We start from the raw sequence: 24,027 nt of genomic DNA, 5'->3' as shown, positions 1-24,027 counted from the left end.
TTTGCTGCAAATGGCAGGATTATCTCCTTTGTTGTGGTGAATAATATTCCTCTGTGTGTCTGCGTGTGTGTGTGACATTTTCTTTATCCATACATCCACTGATACATTTAAGTTGTTTTCATGACTTAGCTATGGTGAGTAATGCCACAATGAACATGGGAGAGTAGACATCAACCCCACCTCAAAGTTATTAAGTGTGCATTTGTAAAAAAGTGTAAGTAGATATAGTCTGATTTGTTTCAGCAAATATGGTAAAAAAAAAGACATAAAATATGTGATAAAAAAGAGAAACCATAGGAAGTGATGAACTATAACACATACCAGACTCAGGCTCTGGCCATTCTTCCTAGTGTCTTTATTCTTAGACAACACACCAGCTAAGATCCTGACCTTGCCTCTTTTCCTGACACTAAAAGGGGGTCTGAAAAACAAAACCAGATTCTGACACTTACAATCAAGAATCTCTCTCCAAGACCACAGCTGGGATTCATTTCGATGGCTGGAGGAAACTGGACAAGAGTTGAGGAATTTATCCTCATGAGCTTCTCTTCTCTACCTACTGAAATGCAATTGTTACTCTTCCTGACATTCCTAATCATCTACCTGGTCACCCTGATGGGAAACACCCTCATCATTCTGGTTACTTTGGCTGATCCCATGCTGCACAGTCCCATGTACTTCTTCCTCAGGAACTTGTCCTTCTTGGAGATTGGCTTCAACCTAGTCATTGTGCCCAAGATGCTGGGGACCCTGCTTGCCTGGGACACAACCATCTCCTTTCTTGGCTGTGCCACACAGATGTATTTCTTCTTCTTCTTTGGAGGTGCTGAATGCTTCCTCCTGGCCACCATGGCATATGACCGCTATGTAGCCATCTGCAGTCCCTTGCACTACCCAGTCATCATGAACCAAAAGACACGTGCCAAATTGGCTGTCGCTTCTTGGTTACCAGGCTTTCCTGTTGCTACCGTGCAGACCACGTGGCTCTTCAGTTTTCCATTCTGTGGCACCAACAAGGTGAACCACTTCTTCTGTGACAGTCCACCTGTGTTGAGGCTGGTCTGTGCAGACACAGCACTGTTTGAAATCTATGCAATTGTTGGAACCATTCTGGTCGTCATGACACCCTGCTTGCTGATCCTGTGCTCCTATACTCGCATTGCTGCTGCCATCCTCAAAATTCCATCAGCTAAAGGGAAGCATAAAGCCTTCTCTACATGTTCCTCTCACCTCCTTGTTGTGTCCCTGTTCTATGTATCTTTAAGCCTCACCTACTTCCGGCCTAAATCCAATAATTCTCCTGAAAGCAAAAAGCTGCTGTCATTGTCCTACACTATTGTGACTCCCATGTTGAACCCCATCATTTATAGCCTGAGAAATAATGAAGTGAAGAATGCCTTTAGCCGGACCTTCCGTAAGGCTTTAGGCCTTAGAAACTGCATCCCATAGGCATTGAGAAGTGACAATAAAGTGTACTGAATGGGGAGCAATCAGTTTCCTATCTGGGCTTCCTTTGCCTCCCTTTCCATCTCTGTTGGGATGAAACTCAACTGCTGAATCTCAGTGGGGGGGAAGAGAGCATAGAAGTAGATTAGAACTATTGCTACCACTTGAAAAACTCCTGTGCATTAGTTTTCTTATTGGTACAGTGACAATTTGACACTTCTATCACAATCCATTCTACGTATTTTTACCTTGTTAATATGTGCCAATGTGACATACACTGGGACAAAATGAAACTGCTTGTGGTATGAACTTGGAGACAGAAAACTCATCTTGGCTCTTTATCTTCTTTTGGATCAGTTCAATTTTAACCCTTTGGGGAAAAGCCTATAATCCTGTTTACCTAATTTATTCATTTCATTTTGTGCACTTCTGAGGTCGTACTGGCTCTTAAGTTAGTTGGTATTTAACATGCATAGTGGAAAGTGGAACAGTAATCTCCATGCATATTCCTTTATAACCCCAAGAACCTTAATTGGTCCCTTCCTCAGGCTATTTTTCCCAGGTAATATTGTATTACAAAAAATTATACTCAATATTATCAACTCATCACCAGTAAAGACTTTCCTTATTTGGCTGACAAATAATCTACTTAGAAACGTACTTTGCTTGAAACCTCATGATAATTTTTTATTTTTGTGAAGAAATTCTACTTGAGATATTCCATTTAATATTTTCAGATTTTTCTGTTGCTTTTTTGTGAGTTGGAGATAATTTTGATAAGTATTTAATCTAGAGATGTCTACATATATCGTATTATTTAGCACAGAGTATTGTAAGATAATAAACACAATGATTTACCATCTAATTTGATAATAGAGTGAGCTACACTCCACTGCACTTTTTTAAAGATTTTAATTTCATTTAGTTAACATATAGTGTTATATTAGCTTCAGGTGTACAATATAGTGATTCAACAATTCTATACATCATTTGATGCTCATCACAAGTGAGCTTCCTAATCCCCATCACCTGTTTAACCCATCTCCCTCCCCTGCTCCTCCCCTTCAGTAACCATCAAAAGGTTCTCTATAATTAAAAGTCTGCTACTTCATTGTGTGTCTCTCTTTTTTCCCCTTTGCACATTTGTTTTGTTTCTTAAATTTCACATATGGTTAAACCATAGGGTATTTATCTCTCTGACTAACTTATTTCACTTAGCATTATATTCTCTTGCTCCATCCATGTCATTTCAAATGACAGGATGATTTTTGTCCTTTTTATGGCTGAATTACATATATATTTATGCGGCTTTGGTGAATACATGGGTTTGGTACCGAGCGGAGAGGAGATGCGCCCAGCACTCAAGTGTGAGGAAAAATAGAAATGAAGGTATATATATGCACACAAAATTTTGCCTCATTTGTTTGCTGACATTTATTTTCTATCACTGCAACCATTGCCATGAACAACATGACCATGATTCTGAAGAACATCGCAGACATCATCATGGAATGACAAAATCGGAGTCAAGCAAATTTTCAGTGCTGGACTCTGAAAATGAAAAAAAAAATATTATGTTGAAAAACTCTTTGACCCATATGGTGAAAATGGAAGACTATTCTATTATATATATATTATATAATATATATATAAATGGAAGACTATTCTATTATATATATATATATATATTATATATATATATATACACACAAAATGTATTTATGTTCTATATATATATACCACATCTTCTTTATTCTTCATCAGTTGTGGACACATGGGATGCTTCCATAATTTGGCCTTTGTAAACAATGCTGCTGTAAACATAGGGGTACATATATCTCTGTATATTAATTTTTTTCATTCTTTGAATAAATACATAGTAAAACTCCAGCCTACTTTAAAATGTGACATTTGAGAGCCTCCTGGGTGACTCAGTCAGTTAAATGTCCAACTCTTGATTTGGCTCAGGTCATGGTCTTAGGGTTGTGTGATGGAGACCCTCATCAGGCTCCATGCTCAGCACAGGGTCAGCTTGAGATTTCCTCTCTCCAGCTCGCTTTGCCCTCCCCCAACTTGTGTGCACTCTAATTAAATAAATAAATAAATAAATATATTCCAATGATAAAGAGAAAATCCTTAAAGCAGCAAGAGACAAGAATCCCTACCCTTTATGGGGAGAAGCATTAGAATAACAGCAGACCTCTCCACAGAGACCTGGCAGGCCAGAAAGGGCTGGCAGGATATATTCAGGGTCCTAAATGTGAAGAACATGCAGCCAAGAATACACTATCCAGCAAGGCTCTCATTCAGAATAGAAGGAGAGATAAAGAGCTTCCAAAATAGGCAGTAACTGAAAGAATATGTGACCTCCAAACCACCTCTGCAAGAATTTTAAGGAGGACTCTGTAAAAGAAAGAGGATGCCCAAGGGAATAATCCACGAAAACAGAGACTGAATAGGTATTACAATGACACTAAACTCACAATTTTCAATAGTAACTCTGAACGTGAATAGGCTTAATGATCCTATTAAAAGATGCAGGGTTTCAGACTGGATAAAAAAGCAAGACCCATCTATTTACTGTCTACAAGAGACTCATTTTAGACATAAGGACACCTACATCGTGAAAACTAAAGGTTGGAGAACCATTTATCACTCAAATTGTCCTTAAAAGAAAGCAGGGGTAGCAGTCCTCATATCAGATAAATTATAGTTTATCCCAAAGACTTTAGTAAGAGATGAAAAGGGACACTCTATCATATTTAAAGGATCTATCCAACAAGAGGACCTAACAATCATGAATATTTATGCCCTGAATGTGGGAGCTGCCAAGTATAACAATCAATTAATAACTAAAGATATACTTAGATTAAAATACACATATACTGGGAGACTTCAACAGGGCGCTTTCTACAAATGACAGATCTTCTAAGCACAACATCTCCAAAGAAACAAGAGCTTTAAAGGATACACTGGACCAGATGGATTTCACAGATATTTACAGAACTTTACATCCAAAAGCAACTGAATACACATTCTTCTCAAGTGTACATGAAACTTTCTCCAGAATAGACCACATACTGGGTCACAAATCAGGTCTTAACCAATACCAAAAGATTAGAATTCTCCCCTGCATATTTTCAGATCATAATGCTTTGAAACTTGAACTCAATCACAAGAAGAAATTTAGAAAATTCAAACACGTGGAGGTTAAAGACCATCCATGAAAGATGAAAGGGTCAACTAGGAAATTAGAAAAGAATTAAAAAGATTCATGGAAACTAATGATAATGAAGATACAACCATTCAAAATCTTTGGGATACAGCAAAAGCAGTCCTGAGAGGGAAATACATCGCAATACAAGCATCCCTTAAAAAATTGGAAAGAACTCAAATACACAAGCTAACCTTACACCTAAAGGAACTGGAGAAAGAACAGCAAATAGATCCTACACCTAGTAGAAGAAGAGAGATAATAAAGATTTGAGCAGAACTCAATGAAATAGAGACCAGAAGAACTGTAGAACAGAAAACTAAACCAGAGTTGGTTCTTTGAAAGAATTAATAAGATAGATAAACCATTAGCCAGCCTTATTAAAAGCAAGAGAAGAGACTCTAATTAATAAAATCATGAATGATAAAGAAGAGATCACAACCAATACCAAAGAAATACAAACTATCTTTTTTTTTCAAACGATTTTTAAAACATATTATGAGCAGCTATACAACAATCAATTAGGCAATCTACAAGAAATGGATGCATTTCTGGAAAACTACGGACTACCAAAACTGGAACAGGAAGAAATAACCTGTTGGTTATTTACTGTTAGCCAATAACCAGAGAGGAAATTGAAGCAGTCATCAAAAACCTCCCAAAACACAAAGCCCAGGGCCAGATTGCTTCCCAGGGGAATTCTGTCAAATGTTTAAAGAAGAAACAATAACTATTCTACTAAACCTCTTCTGAAAGATAGAAAGGGATGATGTACTTCCAAACTCGATCTATCAGGCCAGCTTCACCTTAATTCCAATACCAAAGACCCCACCAAAAAGAAGAATTACAGACCAATAACCCTAATGAACATGGATGCAATAATTCTCAACAAGGTACTGGCAAATAGGATCCAACAATACATTATGAAGATTATTCACCATGACCAAGTGGGTTTTATCCCCAGGATGCAAGGCTGGTCAATACTCCTAAAGCAATCAATGTTATATCTTATCAACAAGAGAAAAAAAAAAGAACCATATGTTCCCCTCATTAGATGCAGAGAAAGCATTTGACAAAATACAGCATCCATTCCTGATCAATCCATCCATTCCTGATCTATCCTAGGGATAGAGGGAACATTCCTCAGCATCTTAAAAGCCATCTATGAAAAGCCCACAGCAAATATCATTCTCAATGGGGAAGCACTGGGAGCCTTTCCCCTAAGATCAGGAACAAGACAGGGATGTCCACTCTCACCACTGCTATTCAACATAGTACTAGAAGACCTAGCCTCAGCAATCAGGAATCAGATTTCTGTGTGGAATCAGAAAAGACCCCGAATAACCAGGGAATATTAAAAAAGAAAACCATAGCTGGGACCATCACAATGCCAGATTTCAGGTTTACTACAAAGCTGTGACCATCAGGACAGTGTGGTACTGGCACAAAAACAGACACATAGATCAATGGAGCAGAATAGAGAATCCAGAAGTAGACCCTCAACTTTATGATCGACTAATATTCCACAAAGCAGGAAAGACCATCCACCAGAAAATAGACAGTATCCTCAATACACCAGAAAATAGACAGTATCCTCAATACAGGTGCTGGGAAAATTGGACATCCACATGCAGAAGAGTGAAACTAGACCATTCTCCTACACCATACCTAAAGATAAACTCAAAATGGATGAAATATCTTAATGTGAGACAAGATTCCATCAAAATCCTAGAGGAGAACACAGGCAACACCCTTTTTGAACTTGGCCACAGCAACTTCTTGTAAGATACACCCATGAAGGCAAGAGAAACAAAAGCAAAAATGAATTATTGGGACTTCATCAAGATTAAAAGCTTCTGCGCAGCAAAAGAAACAGTCAACAAAACAAAAAGACAACCTACAGAATGGGAGAAGATATTTGCAAATGAACTATCAGATAAAGGGCTAGTATCCAAGATCTGTAAAGAACTTATTAAACTCACCAACAAAGAAACTAACAATCCAATCATGAAATGGGCAAAAGACATGAACAGAAATTTCGCGGAGGAAGACACAGACATGGCCAAGACGCACATGAGTAAATGCTCCGCTTCACTTGCCATCAGAGAAATTAAATCAAAACCACAATGAGATACCACCTCACACCAGAGAGAGTGGGGAAAATTAACAAGGCAGGAAACCACAAATGTTGGAGAGGATGCGGAGAAAAGGGAACCCTCTTGCACTGTTGGTGGGAATGTGAATGGTACAACCACTCTGGAATACTGTGTGGAGGTTCCTCAGAGAGTTAAAATAGATCTGCCCTATGACCCAGCAATTGCACTGCTGGGGATTTACCTCGAAGATACTGATGCAGTGAAATGCCGGGACACCTGCACCCTGATGTTTCTAGCAGCAATGTCCACAATAGCCAAACTGCGGAAGGAGCCTCGGTGTTCATCGAAAGATGAATGGATAAAGAAGCTGTGGTCTATGTATACAATGGAGTATTACTCAGTGATTAGAAATGACAAATACCCATCCTTTGATTCATCGTGGATGGCCCTGGAGGGTATTATGCTAAGTGAAATAAGTCAGTAGGAAAAGGACAAACATTATATGGTCTCATTCATTTTGGGGAATATAAAAATTAGTGGAAGGAAATAAACGGAAAGGAGAGAAAATGAGTGAAAATATCAGTGAGGGTGACAGAACATGAGAGACTCCTTACTCTGGGAAATTAACAAGGGGTAGTTGAAGGGGAGTTGGGCGGGGGGTTGGGGTGACTGGGTGACGGGCACTGAGGGGGGCACGATGAGCACTGGGTGTTATGCTATATGTTGGCAAATTGAACTCCAATAAAAAATATACAAAAATATTTCTTGTGTCTTAACAGAAATGTACTATTTACATATTTTGTATACCTGTGTGCATATTCATCTCTATGAAATATACATATAAAATTTGTGTGATGTGTGTATAGTACATTTCACCTTTCTTTTTCAAATAAATACTATCTGTGAGTTTATTCCACATCAGTATAATATATTCAGTTACTTGGTATTTCCAGTGGAGTCTCTGTAATTTTTTATTTTTAATCAACTCCCTATTGATAGAATTAAGATAATTTTCTCATAATTTTAATGGTAAAACTTGTGCTACAACAAAAGTTATAATCTTTTTTGCCTAAAATTTCTTGCTTGTACCACTATCTCTATCTTATTTTGCTCACTGGCCCACTCAAAACAAACAGCCTCAATTCACTTGATCAGTCTTTGGACAAGGGATACATCCTCAGTTTTTTCATCTTCCTTACCAAGCCTAGTATTAGCAAAAACAACAAAAGCAAAACAAAAATATACCAACAAAAACATGTTATATTATAGGAAGTCTAAAAAAATAATAAAGGCAGTCTACTTGACTGAGTCCCTTTTCTCAGCAGTTTCTTATTTCTTACCACCTGGATCTTGTTTTTTTGCAACTACTTATTCTTATACGCTTAATGTTTATTTGTTCAATGCCTGGCATCCCCATTCCAATGAAAACTTTAGGAGCATAGAGATTTTGTTTTGTCCATTTCTCTTTCTCAGAGTCTACAACACTTCCCAGCATGCAGTTACCACTCAATACATATTTGCTGATGAAAAATTATTGGCTATATGAAAGGCTATAGTGACATTATATTCATAGAAGATATGAATACACATGCTGTTGTATAATTTATTAATATTAAAGCTAATAATATATCCATCTAATCATATCAGTGCTATAAAATCAACATGTTGTCTTTGTCTAATCAATATAGAAAGTGAAATTTAGAGAGCTTAACAAAATTGCTAAGCGACACAAATCAGAGAGATGCAGTGCCTGAATTAAACTGAAGTCGCTCAGAATCCAAACTTTTTTGCTTTTCTCTACACAATGCTGCATTCCTAGAGTATGGATTTTGTTCCATGAACTTTATCCTATTGGCATCTGATATTCCTTAGGGCCCCAAAGGACAGTGGATCCAAGAAAGGTCATGTACCCTTGAGGAAGGGAAGGAAGAGGAGCCAAGGTGAACCCAATTATACCTGGGGGGAAATACAGATGCCAGCCCTTCAGCTGGCCCTGAGTACAAAAAATACACAGCTGGGAATAACTCTCCGAATTCAGGACTGGAGTATGGCCAACCCAAGTAATTGGCTCACTTGGGCCTGACAAAGAAGGCAGTAGGGACCTGGCTTCAGGTCCAGCCATTAATGGCTCCTCCAGGATAGAGAATAAGACTTCTCTGGTTCTTCTTCTGGTTCTTCTGACAGCAGAACCAGAGCTCTTCAAATAGTTAAGGTCAGGCATGAAGTATGGGTGTCAGGCAAGACAGATCTCCCTAGTGGGTACACGTAAGCCTCCCTCCAAGGACCAGGTCAGTCAATGTCTCTTCTACACATTCAGATGTACACCTGGACCAGGTGTACAGGCATGAAGTATGGGTGTCAGGCAGAGCTGAACAAGACAGATCTCCCTAGTGGGTACACGTAAGCCTCCCTCCAAGGACCAGGTCAGTCAAGGTCTCTTCTACACGTTCAGATGTACACCTGGACCAAGTTTGGCAAGGTTTGGAGGGACACCTCATTCTATTCCTGCATCCACACTGGTAAGATCTCATCAGTTTCTCTCTTCCCTAGACCTCAATTTCCTCTTATGCCTGTACATAGTGAGCAGTTTCTGGCCAGAAGGACCTTGTAGATTAAACTGGGAAATTCTGGTATTCATAGCTAATTAAAACATACTGAATAACAAGTATTTAAAAAAGACCCAGGGATAAGCCTATTTGGAAACGTATCTGAGTTTTGACAATGGGAAGGAAGAAGCTTGCTAGGTAGAAAAGGTGGCATGAACAAACCCAGATGATGTTATATGCAGAGCCATTAGAGCAGAGATTGGTCAAATATAACCCATGGGAAAAATCCAACTAGTCCCCTGTTTTACATGGCGCAGAGCTAAAATGTTTTTAAACATTTCATTTATTTATTTGACAGAGATAAAACATAAGCAGGGGGAATTGTAGGCAGAGGGAGAGGGAGAAGCAAGCTCCCTGCAGAGCAGGGAGTTGATGTGGGGTTTGGTCTACATTGAAGGCAGACTCTTAACCCACTAAACCACTCAGGTGTCCCTGGACTTTTACATTTATTAAGTGGTGAAATAAATCAAAAAGAATAGTGTATAACATCTGAAAATTACATGAAATTCAAATTTTGATGACTATAAATCTATTTTATTAGAATTCAGGTATGCTCATTTGTTTGGGTATTGTGAATATTAGTATGTATGCCTAATGCCTATTTGTTTACCTGTGGATTAGGTATTTTAAGTGTGTGTGTGTGAGAGAGAGAGAGAGAGAGAGAGAGAGAGAGAGTGCGCATGCATTTGTTTAGATATTGAGCAGCTGCCACAGAGAATACATGATCCACAAAGCCTAAAATATTTTATATCTGGCCCTTTACAGAAAAACTTTGTTGACCTCTGGTGTAGAACCATGAAGCAAAGTAGTTATCAATAAATGATAAGAGACTCAGCATTGGTGGAGATCAAGGTACCTGGATGATGAGGAGGCAAAAGGTAAGAGCTAAGAACTGTTCTGTGTTTGTATTGTGTGTCTTGCAGAAAATCCAACTGTTGCTTTTCAGAAAAAAAAATATGTTGATTTACAGCCAAATCTATACTATCCCTCTCCTTAGCATTGAGCTTTATGATTATTTTCACTCTTCTAAGTTTGATGTGAGAAACTGAATTTCTGTGTTATTCACAGAATTGTTTAATTTTTATTTCTTTCTACTACTGGGAAAATTGAATTACTTTATATGCTTCTTCCTTTTTTAAAAAAAAATATAAAGTAAGAGAGACAGAACATGAAAGACTCGTAACTGGGAAACAACTAGGGGTGGGGGAAGCGGAGGTGGGCGGGGGGTGGGAGTGACTGGGTGATGGGCACTGAGGTGGGCACTTGGCGGGATGAGCACTGGGTGTTATTCTGTATGTTGACAAATTGAATCCAATAAAAAATAAATTTATAAAAAAAGATTTTATTTATTTATTCATTAGAGACACAGAAAAAGAGAGGCAGAGACACAAGCAGAGGTAGAAGCTCTATATAGGGACCCCGATGTGGGACTCCATCCTGGAACTCCAGGGTCACTCCCTGAGCCTAAGGCAGAGTCTTAACCACGGAGCCACCCAGGCATTCCTATATGCTTCTTCCTTATTGGCATTATTGGCAAACTGAATCTTTGTGGCCTCTAGTTTTTGTGGCCAGAGATAATGGGTTTTTAAAAAAGATTTTATTTATTTATTCACGAGAGATACAGAGAGAGAGAGAGAGAGGCAGAGATATAGGCAGAGGGAGAAGCAGGCTCCATATAGGGAGCCTGAGGTGGGACTAAATCCTGGGACTCCAGGATCACACCCTGAGCTGAAGGCAGACGTTTAACCACTGAGCCACCCAGGCATCCTGAGATAATGTTTTTCTTTAATGAGGTGTATGACTTCTTTACAAATCACTAGAAGTTTTTAATTTGTTGTTGAATAACTACAAACACCATTCCAAGTTTATCATTTGTATTTAAACATTTTAAGAGTTCATTTTGAGTTACAGGGGCACTTGGGTGGCTCAGTTGGGAGAGCATGTGCTCTTGATCTCGGGGTCATAAGTTCAAATCCCATGTTTGGCATAGAGTGTACTTCAAAAAAAAGAAAGAAAGAAACCTAAAGAAAGAGTTGTTTGAGTTACAAAAGTATTGTATTCTCAATAATATATTGTTTATCTCCATACAAAATAATACATCATCAAGATGAATAATGTGGTATATATGAAATACAAAGAAGAAATTTGAAACAGTTATCATCACAGTACTAAGATTGTGGCATTTATATGAATATAGCTTCAGTTTTTCTATGTATGGATATAATGTAATATTTTATTTTTTAATTTATTTGTATTGGTGTTCAATTTTCCAACATATAGAATAACACCCAGTGCTTATCCCATCAATTGCCCCCTCAGTGCCCGTCACCCAGTCACTCCAACCCCCCGCCCACCTCCCTTTCTACCACCCCTTGTTCGTTTCCCAGTGTTAGGAGTCTCTTATGTTCTGTCTCCCTCTCCGATATTTCCCACCCACTTTTTCTCCTTTCCCCTTTATTCCCTTTCACTATTTCTTATATTCCCCAAATGAATGAGACCATGTAATGTTTGTCCTTCTCCAATTGACTTATTTCACTCAGTATAATACCCTCCAGTTCCATCCACATCAATGCAAATGGTGGATATTTGTCGTTTCTAGTGGCTGAGTAATATTCCATTGTATCCATTCATCCATCAATACATTTAAGTTGTTTCCATGACTTAGCTATGGTGAGTAATGCCACAGTGAACATGGGAGAGTACACATCAACCCCACCGCAAAGTTATTAAGTGTGCAGTAGTAAATGGGTGTGAGTAGATATAGTCTTGTTTGTTTTCACAAATATGGTAAAAAAAAAAAGGCAGAATATATGTCATAAAAAAGAGTAACAGTAGGAAGTAATGAACTATTACACATTCCAGACTCAGGCTCTGGCCATTCTTCCTAGTGTCTTTATTCTTAGACAACACAAGGCCCTTCCTCTTCCAACTGAAATCCTGACCTTGCCTCTTTCCTTACACTAAAAGGGAGTCTGAAAAACAAAACCAGATTCTGACACTTACAATCAAGAATCTCTCTCCAAGACCACAGCTGGGATTCATTTCTATGGCTGGAGGAAACTGGACAAGAGTTGAGGAATTTATCCTCATGAGCTTCTCTTCTCTACCTACTGAAATGCAATTGTTACTCTTCCTGACATTCCTAATCATCTACCTGGTCACCCTGATGGGAAACACCCTCATCATTCTGGTTACTTTGGCTGATCCCATGCTGCACAGTCCCATGTACTTCTTCCTCAGGAACTTGTCCTTCTTGGAGATTGGCTTCAACCTAGTCATTGTGCCCAAGATGCTGGGGACCCTGCTTGCCTGGGACACAACCATCTCCTTTCTTGGCTGTGCCACGCAGATGTATTTCTCCTTCTTCTTTGGAGTTGATGAATGCTTCCTCCTGGCCACCATGGCATATGACCGCTATGTAGCCATCTGCAGTCCCTTGCACTACCCAGTCATCATGAACCAAAGGACACGTGCCAAATTGACTGTCGCTTCTTGGTTACCAGGCTTTCCTGTTGCTACCGTGCAGACCACGTGGCTCTTCAGTTTTCCATTCTGTGGCACCAACAAGGTGAACCACTTCTTCTGTGACAGCCCACCTGTGCTAAGGCTGGTCTGTGCAGACACAACACTGTTTGAGATCTATGCAATTGTTGGAACCATTCTGGTCATCATGACACCCTGCTTGCTGATCCTGTGCTCTTACACTCGCATTGCTGCTGCCATTCTCAAAATTCCATCAGCTAAAGGGAAGCATAAAGCCTTCTCTACATGCTCCTCTCACCTCCTTGTTGTGTCCCTGTTCTATGTATCTTTAAGCCTCACCTACTTCCGGCCTAAATCCAATAATTCTCCTGAAAGCAAAAAGCTGCTGTCATTGTCCTACACTGTTGTGACTCCCATGTTGAACCCCATCATTTATAGCCTGAGAAATGATGAAGTGCAGAATGCCCTTGGCCGGACTGTCCACAAGGCTTTAGGCCTTAGAAACTGCATCCCATAGGCATTGAGAAGTGACAATAAAGTGTACTGAATGGGGAGCAATCAGTTTCCTATCTGGGCTTCCTCTGATTCTCTTCCCACCTCTGTTGGGATGAAATCCAGCTGCTAAAATAACCACTGGAAACTCAGTGAGGGGAAGAGAGCACAGAAGTAGATTAGAACTATTGATACCACCTGAAAGACTTCTGTACTCATTGTAGGCTTATTTTATGAAAAATAAAATAATTTTGTATTAGTATTTCACAATTTTGTGCCAAGTAATTCCAGATATTTGCATTCCTGTGTCCACATTATGAACAGCATGAAGCTGCTTATAATCCTAATGTGGGAATACATTTAATATAGGGCAAAATCAGTAAAAATCATCATGTCACTTTCTCTTCCTTTGGGCAGATCTAACTCCATTTATCAGATAGAAAATTCTATGACCTCTCCCAATGTACAACTTTCATCACTGTCTTTACTTCGGTTTACATGGCCTTGAAGCAGTTCTTTGAAGCTCACTGGTATGGGTATGAATATAGAAAAATGTATTGATAATTCCCATACTTACACCTTTATAACCTACAATTATTTTATTCCTTACTCTGTCTTTTCCAGGAAGAATGAGATGAGATTTCATGGGCTCCCTCTCTATCCCATATTCAGATTCTCAAACTTCATTGGAATAATATTATAAATTTCTATTGTGATTCTGTTTTCATCAAATTTAAAATGGATCTACCTAACTTCAACATAGCTCTTCTTTAACCACAAAAATATTTCTTATTCTTTTTATAATTTCATAGTACTCTTTTTCTAGGTATACCATAGCTTACTTAACAAGTCTTTACAATTACAAATCTTGCTATAAAATAGCTTTATGTATCAGCATTTTCATATTTTTGCCAGTATATCTGACAAATGGAAATCTAGAAATTAGGCAAAGGGTAAATATGTGTGACATTATGTTATATATTGGCAAACTTCCCTCCAAATTGATTGTACCATTTTACATTCCCACCAGCAGTTTACAAGGGTTCTTGTTTCCTCACAGCTACATCAATAAGATTTGTTATCAAACATTTGAAATTTTGCTTAACTAATAGGTAAAAAAAATCTTAAATTTTAACTTTAAGGAAATAAATTTTGAAGAATATGGAAAAATAATTGAGTAAATTAGAGAAAATTGTGAGTTTCATTGAGGCTTCTGAGATAATAGTTTAGTTGATTAGCAGCTGGTGATGTTTGATACTCTGTTTCCTCTACTGGAAAGGTTCTTTCCATCTTTATTTTAGACAGATCCATCTCACCTTTCGAACCCTCAAGCAGCATATTTTTTTTATTTTTATTTTTTATTTTTATTTTTATTTTTTTATTTTTTTAAATTTATTTTTTATTGGTGTTCAATTTACTAACATACAGAATAACCCCCAGTGCCCGTCACCCATTCACTCCCACCCCCCGCCCTCCTCCCCTTCTACCACCCCTAGTTCATTTCCCAGAGTTAGCAGTCTTTACGTTCTGTCTCCCTTTCTGATATTTCCCACACATTTCTTCTCCCTTCCCTTATATTCCTTTCGCTATTATTTATATTCCCCAATAATGAGAACATATAATGTTTGTCCTTCTCCGACCGACTTACTTCACTCAGCATAATACCCTCCAGTTCCAACCACGTTGAAGCAAATGGTGGGTATTTGTCATTTCTAATAGCTGAGTAATATTCCATTGTATACATAAACCACATCTTCTTTATCCATTCATCTTCCGATGGACACCGAGGCTCCTTCCACAGTTTGGCTATCGTGGCCATTGCTGCTATAAACATCGGGGTGCAGGTGTCCCGGCGTTTCACTGCATCTGTATCTTTGGGGTAAATCCCCAACAGTGCAATTGCTGGGTCGTAGGGCAGGTATATTTTTAACTGTTTGAGGAACCTCCACACAGTTTTCCAGAGCGGCTGCACCAGTTCACATTCCCACCAACAGTGTAAGAGGGTTCCCTTTTCTCCGCATCCCCTCCAACATTTGTTGTTTCCTGCCTTGTTAATTTGCCCCATTCTCACTGGGGTGAGGTGGTATCTCATTGTGGTTTTGATTTGTATTTCCCTGATGGCAAGTGATGCAGAGCATTTTCTCATATGCATGTTGGCCATGTCTATGTCTTCCTCTGTGAGATTTTTCTTCATGTCTTTTGCCCATTTCATGATTGGATTGTTTGTTTCTTTGGTGTTGAGTTTAATAAGTTCTTTATAGATCTTGGAAACTAGCCCTTTATCTGATATGTCATTTGCAAATATCTTCTCCCATTCTGTAGGTTGTCTTTTAGTTTTGTTGACTGTATCCTTTGCTGTAAAAAAGCTTCTTATCTTGATGAAGTCCCAATAGTTCATTTTTGCTTTTGTTTCTTTTGCCTTCGTGGATGTATCTTGCAAGAAGTTACTGTGGCCGAGTTCAAAAAGGGTGCTGCCTGTGTTCTTCTCTAGGATTTTGATGGAATCTTGCCTCACATTTAGATCTTTCATCCATTTTGAGTTTATCTTTGTGTATGGTGCAAGAGAGTGGTCTAGTTTCATTCTTCTGCATGTGGATGTCCAATTTTCCCAGCACCATTTATTGAAGAGACTGTCTTTCTTCCAATGGATAGTGTTTCCTCCTTTATCGAATATTAGTTGACCATAAAGTTCAGGGTCCACTTCTGGGTTCTCTATTCTGTTCCACTGATCTATGTGTCTGTTTTTGTGCCAGTACCACACTGTCTTGATGACCGCAGCTTTGTAGTACAACCTGAAATCTGGCATTGTGATGCCCCCAGATATGGTTTTCTTTTTTAAAATTCCCCTGGCTATTCGGGGTCTTTTCTGATTCCACACAAATCTTAAAATAATTTGTTCTAACTCTCTGAAGAAAGTCCATGGTATTTTGATAGGGATTGCATTAAACATGTAAATTGCCCTAGGTAACATTGACATTTTCACAATATTAATTCTGCCAATCCATGAGCATGGAATATTTTTCCATCTCTTTGTGTCTTCCTCAATTTCTTTCAGAAGTGTTCTATAGTTTTGAGGGTATAGATCCTTTACATCTTTGGTTAGGTTTATTCCTAGGTATCTTATGCTTTTGGGTGCAATTGTAAAAATTATTATTTCCTACATGTATCTATTCCAATTTTATCAACAGATAAGTTAAATTTTATATATACTATGCTTTACTTGCTTTTACATGTTTGTCTTCCCCCAATGTACCTGTAACTCTGAAAATGAAAGCTGCCCAAGTATTTATGTTTTATATGACATGAGCATTCCTGAAAAACTTATGTTCTAAAAACTCTGCACTGAAAATACTATGGGAAAATAGGGTTAGGGCAGACCACCCCGAATATATGCAAATCTGAAGCCAGAGGATTAACAGAAACACAGGTAGTACTTAGAGAGACAACATAGACTGCTCAGACATGCAGTTCAGTGATAGAGGTTGCTAGAGTAAGTATTAAACATACATAGTAACAATAGAATGAAAATGTTAATAATGGCTTATTTGGTAAATGGGTATGTGGTGCTGAGATAATGCAGATGGTGTGATGCTCTGAACCAGATGGAGCAGCCCTTATCTGGTCATGAGAGTCAGTGACACTTTCCAGGAGCCAAAAGCTACACAAAACAAGAGATGCTTCTCTTTGTGAATGGAACCTCAAGTAAAGGCATACTTTTAAAATTTCTTTAAAACAGCTAAGAAGTGCCAAGGTCTTATGACATTTACTTCAGTGTTGAAAGTTATCACTTTATCTATTCTGGTTTGCTTTGCCTGATACAAACTTTACATTATAATGAACTTACTCTCCAATTTTTCAATAGTCTATGAAAGATGAATAAATGAATGGATAATCCAATTGAGAAATGCTGGTGACTTGGAATAGAGAGTGTAATTTATCAAGTATCAGTAGAAATTACTTTTAAATAATTTTTAGTGGAAGGATTGATAGAACTTGATGGTGGATTGCATGTGCTCAAGGGAGGGGATTCTAGAACAAAGCCAATTCCTGTAGTAGAGTGTAGGTGTTCTGAAAGTCTGGAGGAGATCCATAAGAGAGTTATGAAAGAGATTTTTTTTAGAAAGGTCAAGCCTTTTCCTTCACATCCCAGTTATGAATCTCTTTTTATCATTTGGGGAAACATCTTCCCAAACTTGCAGTAACTGATCTTGCCTTGGGACCAGCTGCTTTCATCGGGTTATCCCAGAACTGGATATGGAGCCAAGGACTCAAGTGCAAATGAGTTATTAAGGATAAGTTAGTAAATTGAACACCAATAAAAAAAAATTAAGGATAAGTAATTAAATGAATGACCAAAGTAGAGTTGGAATGAAGAAGAAGCTAAGCAAAAATATAATTTGGGGTGCAATCCCAGACTCAGCTTGATCCAGCAGGAAACTCCAGAGCATAAATAAAGCTTAGTTTGTTCTTCTTCATCCATAAGAAGTAGGCCTTTGTATTTCCCTTTCACTCATCCACTGGCTATTGGCAGACTGTGGGGGTAGGGAAGAGGGGGAATTACAACTCCCAGGCACCACTGTCTCCCAGTGCCCTAGGGCACTGAGAACCTGAAGTTCTCAGGTACAAGGTATTAGAAGTAAAGCTTGCAGAAACTGACAATGGATGCTCAGAGCTAGTCAACGTGACTGAGGAAGATTGAGGAGAAACTTCAACAGTGTCTACTACAGTCTGCCCTTTAGAAGTGCTTTTCATCATTGGAGTGTTTGGGTCAAGAAAAACCTCCAAGTCTTTAATCAGAACATTAAAAAATGGTCATTGAAAAAATAACTGCTGACACTCTAAATCTTGAGTTCAGTTCAACATACCACAATCTCTCCAAGTTCAACATCTACCCAGCAGTGTGAGTTCTGATACATTTATTTTTCCAGAGGAGTAGTTTGAATCAAACACACAAATCCAAAAACATTGATCATCAGACACAATGGAATTAAACTCAGAAGTATGAAACAAATATTTTCTTTTTTAATTCATAAAGGCATCTTTCTTTTTCACAATGGACTCAGAATTCCCACCATTGGCTTCAACGTGGATGGAACTGGAGGGTATTATGCTGAATGAAATGAGTCAATTGGAGAAGGACAAACATTATATGTTCTCATTCATTTGGGGAATATAAATAATAGTGAAAGGGAATAGAAGGGAAGGGAGAAGAAATGGGTAGGAAATATCAGAAAGGGAGACAGAACATAAAGACTCCTAACTCTGGGAAATGAACTAGGGGTGGTGGAAGGGGAGGAGGACGTGGGGTGGGGGTGAATGGGTGACGGGCACTGAGAGGGCCACTGGACGGGATGAGCACTGGGTGTTATTCTGTATGTTGGCAAATTGAACACCAATAAAAAATAAATTCATTATTTAAAAAAAAACACAAATCATTATATAGGGCAATGATAGTACCTTTACTTCATCTCCCATTTATACAGGGGCCCCTTTGAGATTTCTGGGACTGAGAAAATAGCTCATGATGATTAATTTATATTTGAAAGGCTTTTGTCTTAGGCAAAGACATGGATGAAACTTTGGGATTGCTGCTCATAACATTATTAATTTGTAATCCAAGTTCCTACTCAATTACATCCAAGAAAATGGAAAATGGTGGTACTATTTTTGCAGCTACATCATTTTCTTCTAATAACATATCCATCACAGTTATAGTTTCACATTTTTTAAAATTTTTATTTATTTATAATAGTCAGACACACGGAGAGAGAGAGAAAGAGAGAGAGAGGCAGAGACATAGGCATAGGGAGAAGCAAGCTCCATGCACCGGGAGCCCGACGTGGGATTCGATCCCGGGTCTCCAGGATCGCGCCCTGGGCCAAAGGCAGGCCCCAAACTGCTGCACCACCCAAGGATCCCTAGTTTCACATTTTTATATGGTTCTTTAATATTTGTCTTCCCACCTAAACTGTAAGTTTTATGAGGCCAGGAACAATGTTTACAAAATTTCCTACTGAAACTTTAGTGCCTGGATCATGTTAGGTATCCAAGAATTATTTGTTAAATGAATGAATGAACATTCAAGTGGATCTTGTGCATTTGCTCATTGGCCATTGGAACCGGTAATACAATTTTTCCTCTCAAATGCAAGTATGCAGCATTTGAGAAGAGAAAGGATGAGAGGAAGAATGGCAGAGAGAAGTCATGTAGCTATTTCTATTCTCCCACTACTTTTGATTATAATCCCAAGTAAATATGGGAACAGGAAATTATGTTATATACCAGACAAAGAGAAAGGTTATCAAGGGAAAGAATAAATAGCTATTCTTTTTTATCCACTGAGTCACCTTTATTATCACTTTTTTTGGAAATATGGTACACTTCCCTATGGCAAACTTCAAGTTGAACGTGTCATCCTAATTAATTAAAATGGAAAATCTCAGGTCATATAGGGGAAGGATGATGCAGAGGTCAGTATTTTAAATATGGCTTGTACAAAAATTCAAGTACATATTTGCAGGCACCATGCAAACTCAATGCTAAATACTAAGCAAACAATAATGAAGTCAGATATGGTTACCAGTTTCAGTTAGAAACATACAATAAAATTTTTGTTTCAGAAGAACTATAAGAAACGTTCAGATGTACATTAGAATCAGCTTGGGGAAATTTTATCTCAAAGCATAGACATAATTTTACTCCTTCAACATCAATTCTTTTTCCAGAAAGGTTAGCATTCTGAGACTGTTAGTCAGACTTTCTTCTTTTCATCTTAACCAGGAGTTATTAGCTCCCCAACCAAAAGCATCCCCAACCAATTGTTTGTGGTTTTCATTAATATTCTTCAGTTGGCTTAGACAATAATTAATGAGTTCTCCTCTCCATGCCTGAAAACTTCTGAGCCCAGGCTAGAAACACTCCCAAAGAACCAACCCAATAAGAATCAAAAGGGAGGGGAGATGTAAAAGGATACTGACATGATACAAGTGAAATCACTGACTTAAAGAGATGCTTGCACTTCCAAGTTCATTGTAGTATTTTTCACAATAGCCAAGACGTGGGAACAACCTAAGTGCCCATTTACAGATGAATAGATAAAGAAAATGTGGCATTTGTATAGATACATACAATGAGATATTAATCAGCCATAACAAAGAAGGAAATACTGCCATTTTGACGACATGGATGGACCTCAAGGGCATTATGCTAAGTGAAATAAGTCAGACAGAGAAAGACAAATACTGTTCGATCTCACTTATTTGTGGACTCTCACTTATATGTGGAATCAAAGAAAAGGACAGTGGAATAGTGGATATTGGGGGCTGGGGTAGAGTAATATTCGTCAGAGGGTACAAACTCAGTTATAAGATGAATAAGTTCTGAGGATCAAAAGTACAACATAGTGACTATCATTAACAATATTGTATTATATACTTTAAAATTGCTAAAAGAGTAGATTTTAAGTGTTTTCACCACACACATATACAAAAAGGTAATTATATGCAGTAATAGACATGTTAACTATTGTGCTAATTAGTTGAATATAAATACATGCATCGAATCATCACATTACACACCTTAAATTTACACAATGTTAGATGTCAATTTTGTCTCAATAAAGCCGAGGGGAAAAAAGAATGCTAGCATGTTCTTCTAATCTCTCTCTGCTGCAAACCTTGGAAAATAGACAGACTGCTAAGGTGGGTTTTTTTTTTCCCCTTTGCTCTTGTAGCCTCATGAGTGCAGGAAAAGTTGGAGCTGCAGCAAAGATCTCCTCCATTTATGAGATTGCAGAATCTTTATGAATTTCTGCACTTTTAGGAATTCCTCAAAACTCACACCTGTCAGAAAGTGAACTTATGACTTGACTTGAGGAAGAGGAAGCATTGGGAGAATCATTCCCTTACAGTAAACAGCAGGGACCAGAAATAGTCCTGAGACTCAGCCTGGAATCCTCTAGAGTGATTGACACTCCTCTAGAGTGATTGCCCAGCTCAGAGCTCCTTTACAGGGACTGACTCAGCCACAGTTTAGGTTTTACCCAGGGTGTCTGGCACAACCCTGGACAAAGCTTCTTTGAGAATGTGACAAGGTGGAAGCCCAGAGTTCACCAGCAATAAGAACTGAGAGTACCTTTGAAATGACTGGCACAGATACATTCAGGGCTTTTATGAAAGGATTTGCACAGAAATAGTCATATTTTAGGTCTCCCCTGGACTCGCTCATTTGGACAGAGTCTCAGGGTACTCTAGAGTGGCTAACACAGACCAGAGATTCTCTGGAATGTGATACAAATATCACAAGAGGTAAGTAAAGAGCAAAGTGGACAGAGCACAGATGTGAACTCGTTTGTAGAGAGGAGGATGGTTTATTACCATGAAAATAAATTCTCTGACACATTTCTAGGAAATAAGAAGGGACATCAGAGTTCTCAAACAAAAAAACATGTAGTTTTATAAGACTTGACAAAAAAAACATGAAAAAAAACAAAAAAAACATGTAGTTTTATAAGACTTAACTAATCTGGGAAAGGATAGAAAACAATGATAATGTATGTGCTGGGCTTTAGAATATTCGAAGCATTTACATATGTATTATCTCATTTCACATGTTTCAGGCACTCATAATAATAGTCATTTTATAGTTGAGAAAAACTATAATTCAGAAAATGTCATGTCAGTAGCTCTGTTTCTCACAGCTAAAAAATAATCAGTACTTTAACTCTGATTTTATGACTCTAGGGTCCATGCCTTATAACTATGTGGCCTCAAACTATTATTTATGTGAGAGTTTCACAAAGTTCTCTATTTATTTATTTATTTATTTATTTATTTATTTATTTATTTATGAGAGAGAGAGAGAGGGATGCAGAGGGGCAGATGGTGAAGGGGACAATCTTAAGCAGACTGCCTACTGAGCAGGGAGCCCAAGACCAAACTCCATCCCACAATCCTGAAATCACCACCTGAGCTGAAACCAGAGTTAGAAGCTCAACACACTGCACCACCTAGACACACCCTACCCTCCAGTTTCACAAAGTTTTCTTAAGTATGTTACCTAGCTCTTTCTTGTTCAAACAGTGTGTGGGATCTCTAAGATGTTACCTCAGAAAGGAGATACTCTGGGTAGTAGTGTAGCTGACCAGACTACCTCAGCTAAGTTTCTGCATAAGTTCCCTTTTCATAGGATTCTCTCCTACTCTGATGGCTGCAAACACAACTCCATTTATCTGAGGCTCTGTGCTTGCAATACCAGTAGTAAAAAAAAAGCAGCTGAATTATACTTCATCTATAACCTCTTGATAACCACAATTGCATGCATGCAGCTACAGGAAGATTAGTTCTTCAGAATATCATCCTAGCAACAAACCCTCCACCATCTCTTCCTTGCTTAGGAGAGGAAAACATATCAAAATTAAAAAACCAAAGGGAAAGATAGAATAGAAAAACAAGAAAGGCTAGAACAAAAGAAGGCAATATAAAAGGATGGTTGGAGAAGGATCAAGACAGATGATGGAAAATATGGAATTACAACTGTGGGAGGGGGGCAAGTTGTTTTTTGTGTAGCCCTAGGACCCTAAGAAGCATCAAGGGGCTGTTTCAGGGGACAGGAGAAAAGTGAAGCCAAGTAAGTGTGGATTTGAGCCTCTGCCCATCCCTTTATTCATCTTCATTGGACTTAGTGTGGAGACTCTCTGCAGGATGTGGTTTGAAAGAAAAGGGAAGTCATCTCTGCTTCTTTAGGTGAGATTTTCTTTGATAACATCTGAACTTTTTGCCCAAGAATTATTCTGTCCTAGACTTTTTTTTATATGGTGTTCCTCTTGTTTCAACTATCATGGGTTTCAGCTACACTTTATTGGATTCTTTTCTATCTACTGCTTTACCAAAAGGTTTGATTTAGAGTCTTTTTGAAACTATAAAGATTATAATAATATTTATGATAATAACAAGGAGATTTTAAATTTGTGCCATGTTTTACAATTGTACATTTATTTCCACATCTCTTAGCAGATGATAATTTAAAACATTTGTTTGTTGGTAGAGACAATGTTTAAATTTTTTAACAAACACTTAAAAAATAATAGTGATGACTCCATCATGGATTCACTAAGAATTTCATGAATAAGAACTTCATTACTTTTTAAAGATAAATATTAGCATGTTAAGTCAATTAACTGATGTTGTTAAGATAAATGTTAGTAATTCAACAAACATTTATTGTTACTTCATAAGCAGCAGGCAATATAATATGGATAGAATGATGTATATCATTTGGTTTGTGTCTTCAAGGAATACACAATTTGTAGGAGAGGACAAATATAAAAATAACTCTGATAAAACCATTATTACAATAAGGATATTTTAAAATGCTATGAGGAATAGGGCACGTGGGAGGCTCAGTCAGTTAAGCTTCTGACTCGACTGTGTCTCACGTCATGATGTCAGGGTTCTGAGACTGAGCCCGCTGTTAAGCCTGGCATTGGGCTCCTTGCTGAGCATGGAATGGAGATGGCTTAAGATTCTCTTTCTCTCTTCCCCTCTATGCCTCACCCACTCGCGAGCGCTTTCTCTCTCTCTCTTAAAAAATATACTATGGAGTACACAATGGAGAAAGTAACCTAACCTGATTGGGGTTGGAGATAGAAAAAGCTTCACAAAGAAGTTGACATTAGATCTTAGATTAAAAG

The 24,027-nt window shown here is 38.2% G+C and overlaps 2 protein-coding genes across 2 annotated transcripts; both read left to right on the top strand.

Annotated features, from left to right (window-relative positions):
• The first annotated feature begins 495 nt into the window (after nucleotides 1–495).
• Nucleotides 496–1,449, top strand: LOC144295294 (olfactory receptor 10A2-like). Its single transcript, XM_077867679.1, has one exon. It carries the CDS (start codon nucleotides 496–498, stop codon nucleotides 1,447–1,449), a length of 954 nt encoding a protein of 317 aa, XP_077723805.1.
• A 10,959-nt stretch (nucleotides 1,450–12,408) lies between these two features.
• Nucleotides 12,409–13,362, top strand: LOC144295293 (olfactory receptor 10A2-like). The gene has a single exon (XM_077867678.1). It carries the CDS (start codon nucleotides 12,409–12,411, stop codon nucleotides 13,360–13,362), a length of 954 nt encoding a protein of 317 aa, XP_077723804.1.
• Nucleotides 13,363–24,027: the final 10,665 nt, after the last annotated feature.

Source organism: Canis aureus, chromosome 23 (genome assembly GCF_053574225.1).
Source record: "Canis aureus isolate CA01 chromosome 23, VMU_Caureus_v.1.0, whole genome shotgun sequence".
In the NCBI taxonomy this organism is placed as follows: domain Eukaryota; kingdom Metazoa; phylum Chordata; class Mammalia; order Carnivora; family Canidae; genus Canis; species Canis aureus.
Note: the sequence above shows the minus strand (reverse complement) of the source record. Positions and strands in the feature narration are given on the sequence as shown.

Bases quoted from the DNA above. Each gene is read 5' to 3' on its own strand.
- LOC144295294 (XM_077867679.1), top strand. From the start codon at position 496: ATGGCTGGAGGAAACTGGACAAGAGTTGAGGAATTTATCCTCATGAGC.
- LOC144295293 (XM_077867678.1), top strand. From the start codon at position 12,409: ATGGCTGGAGGAAACTGGACAAGAGTTGAGGAATTTATCCTCATGAGC.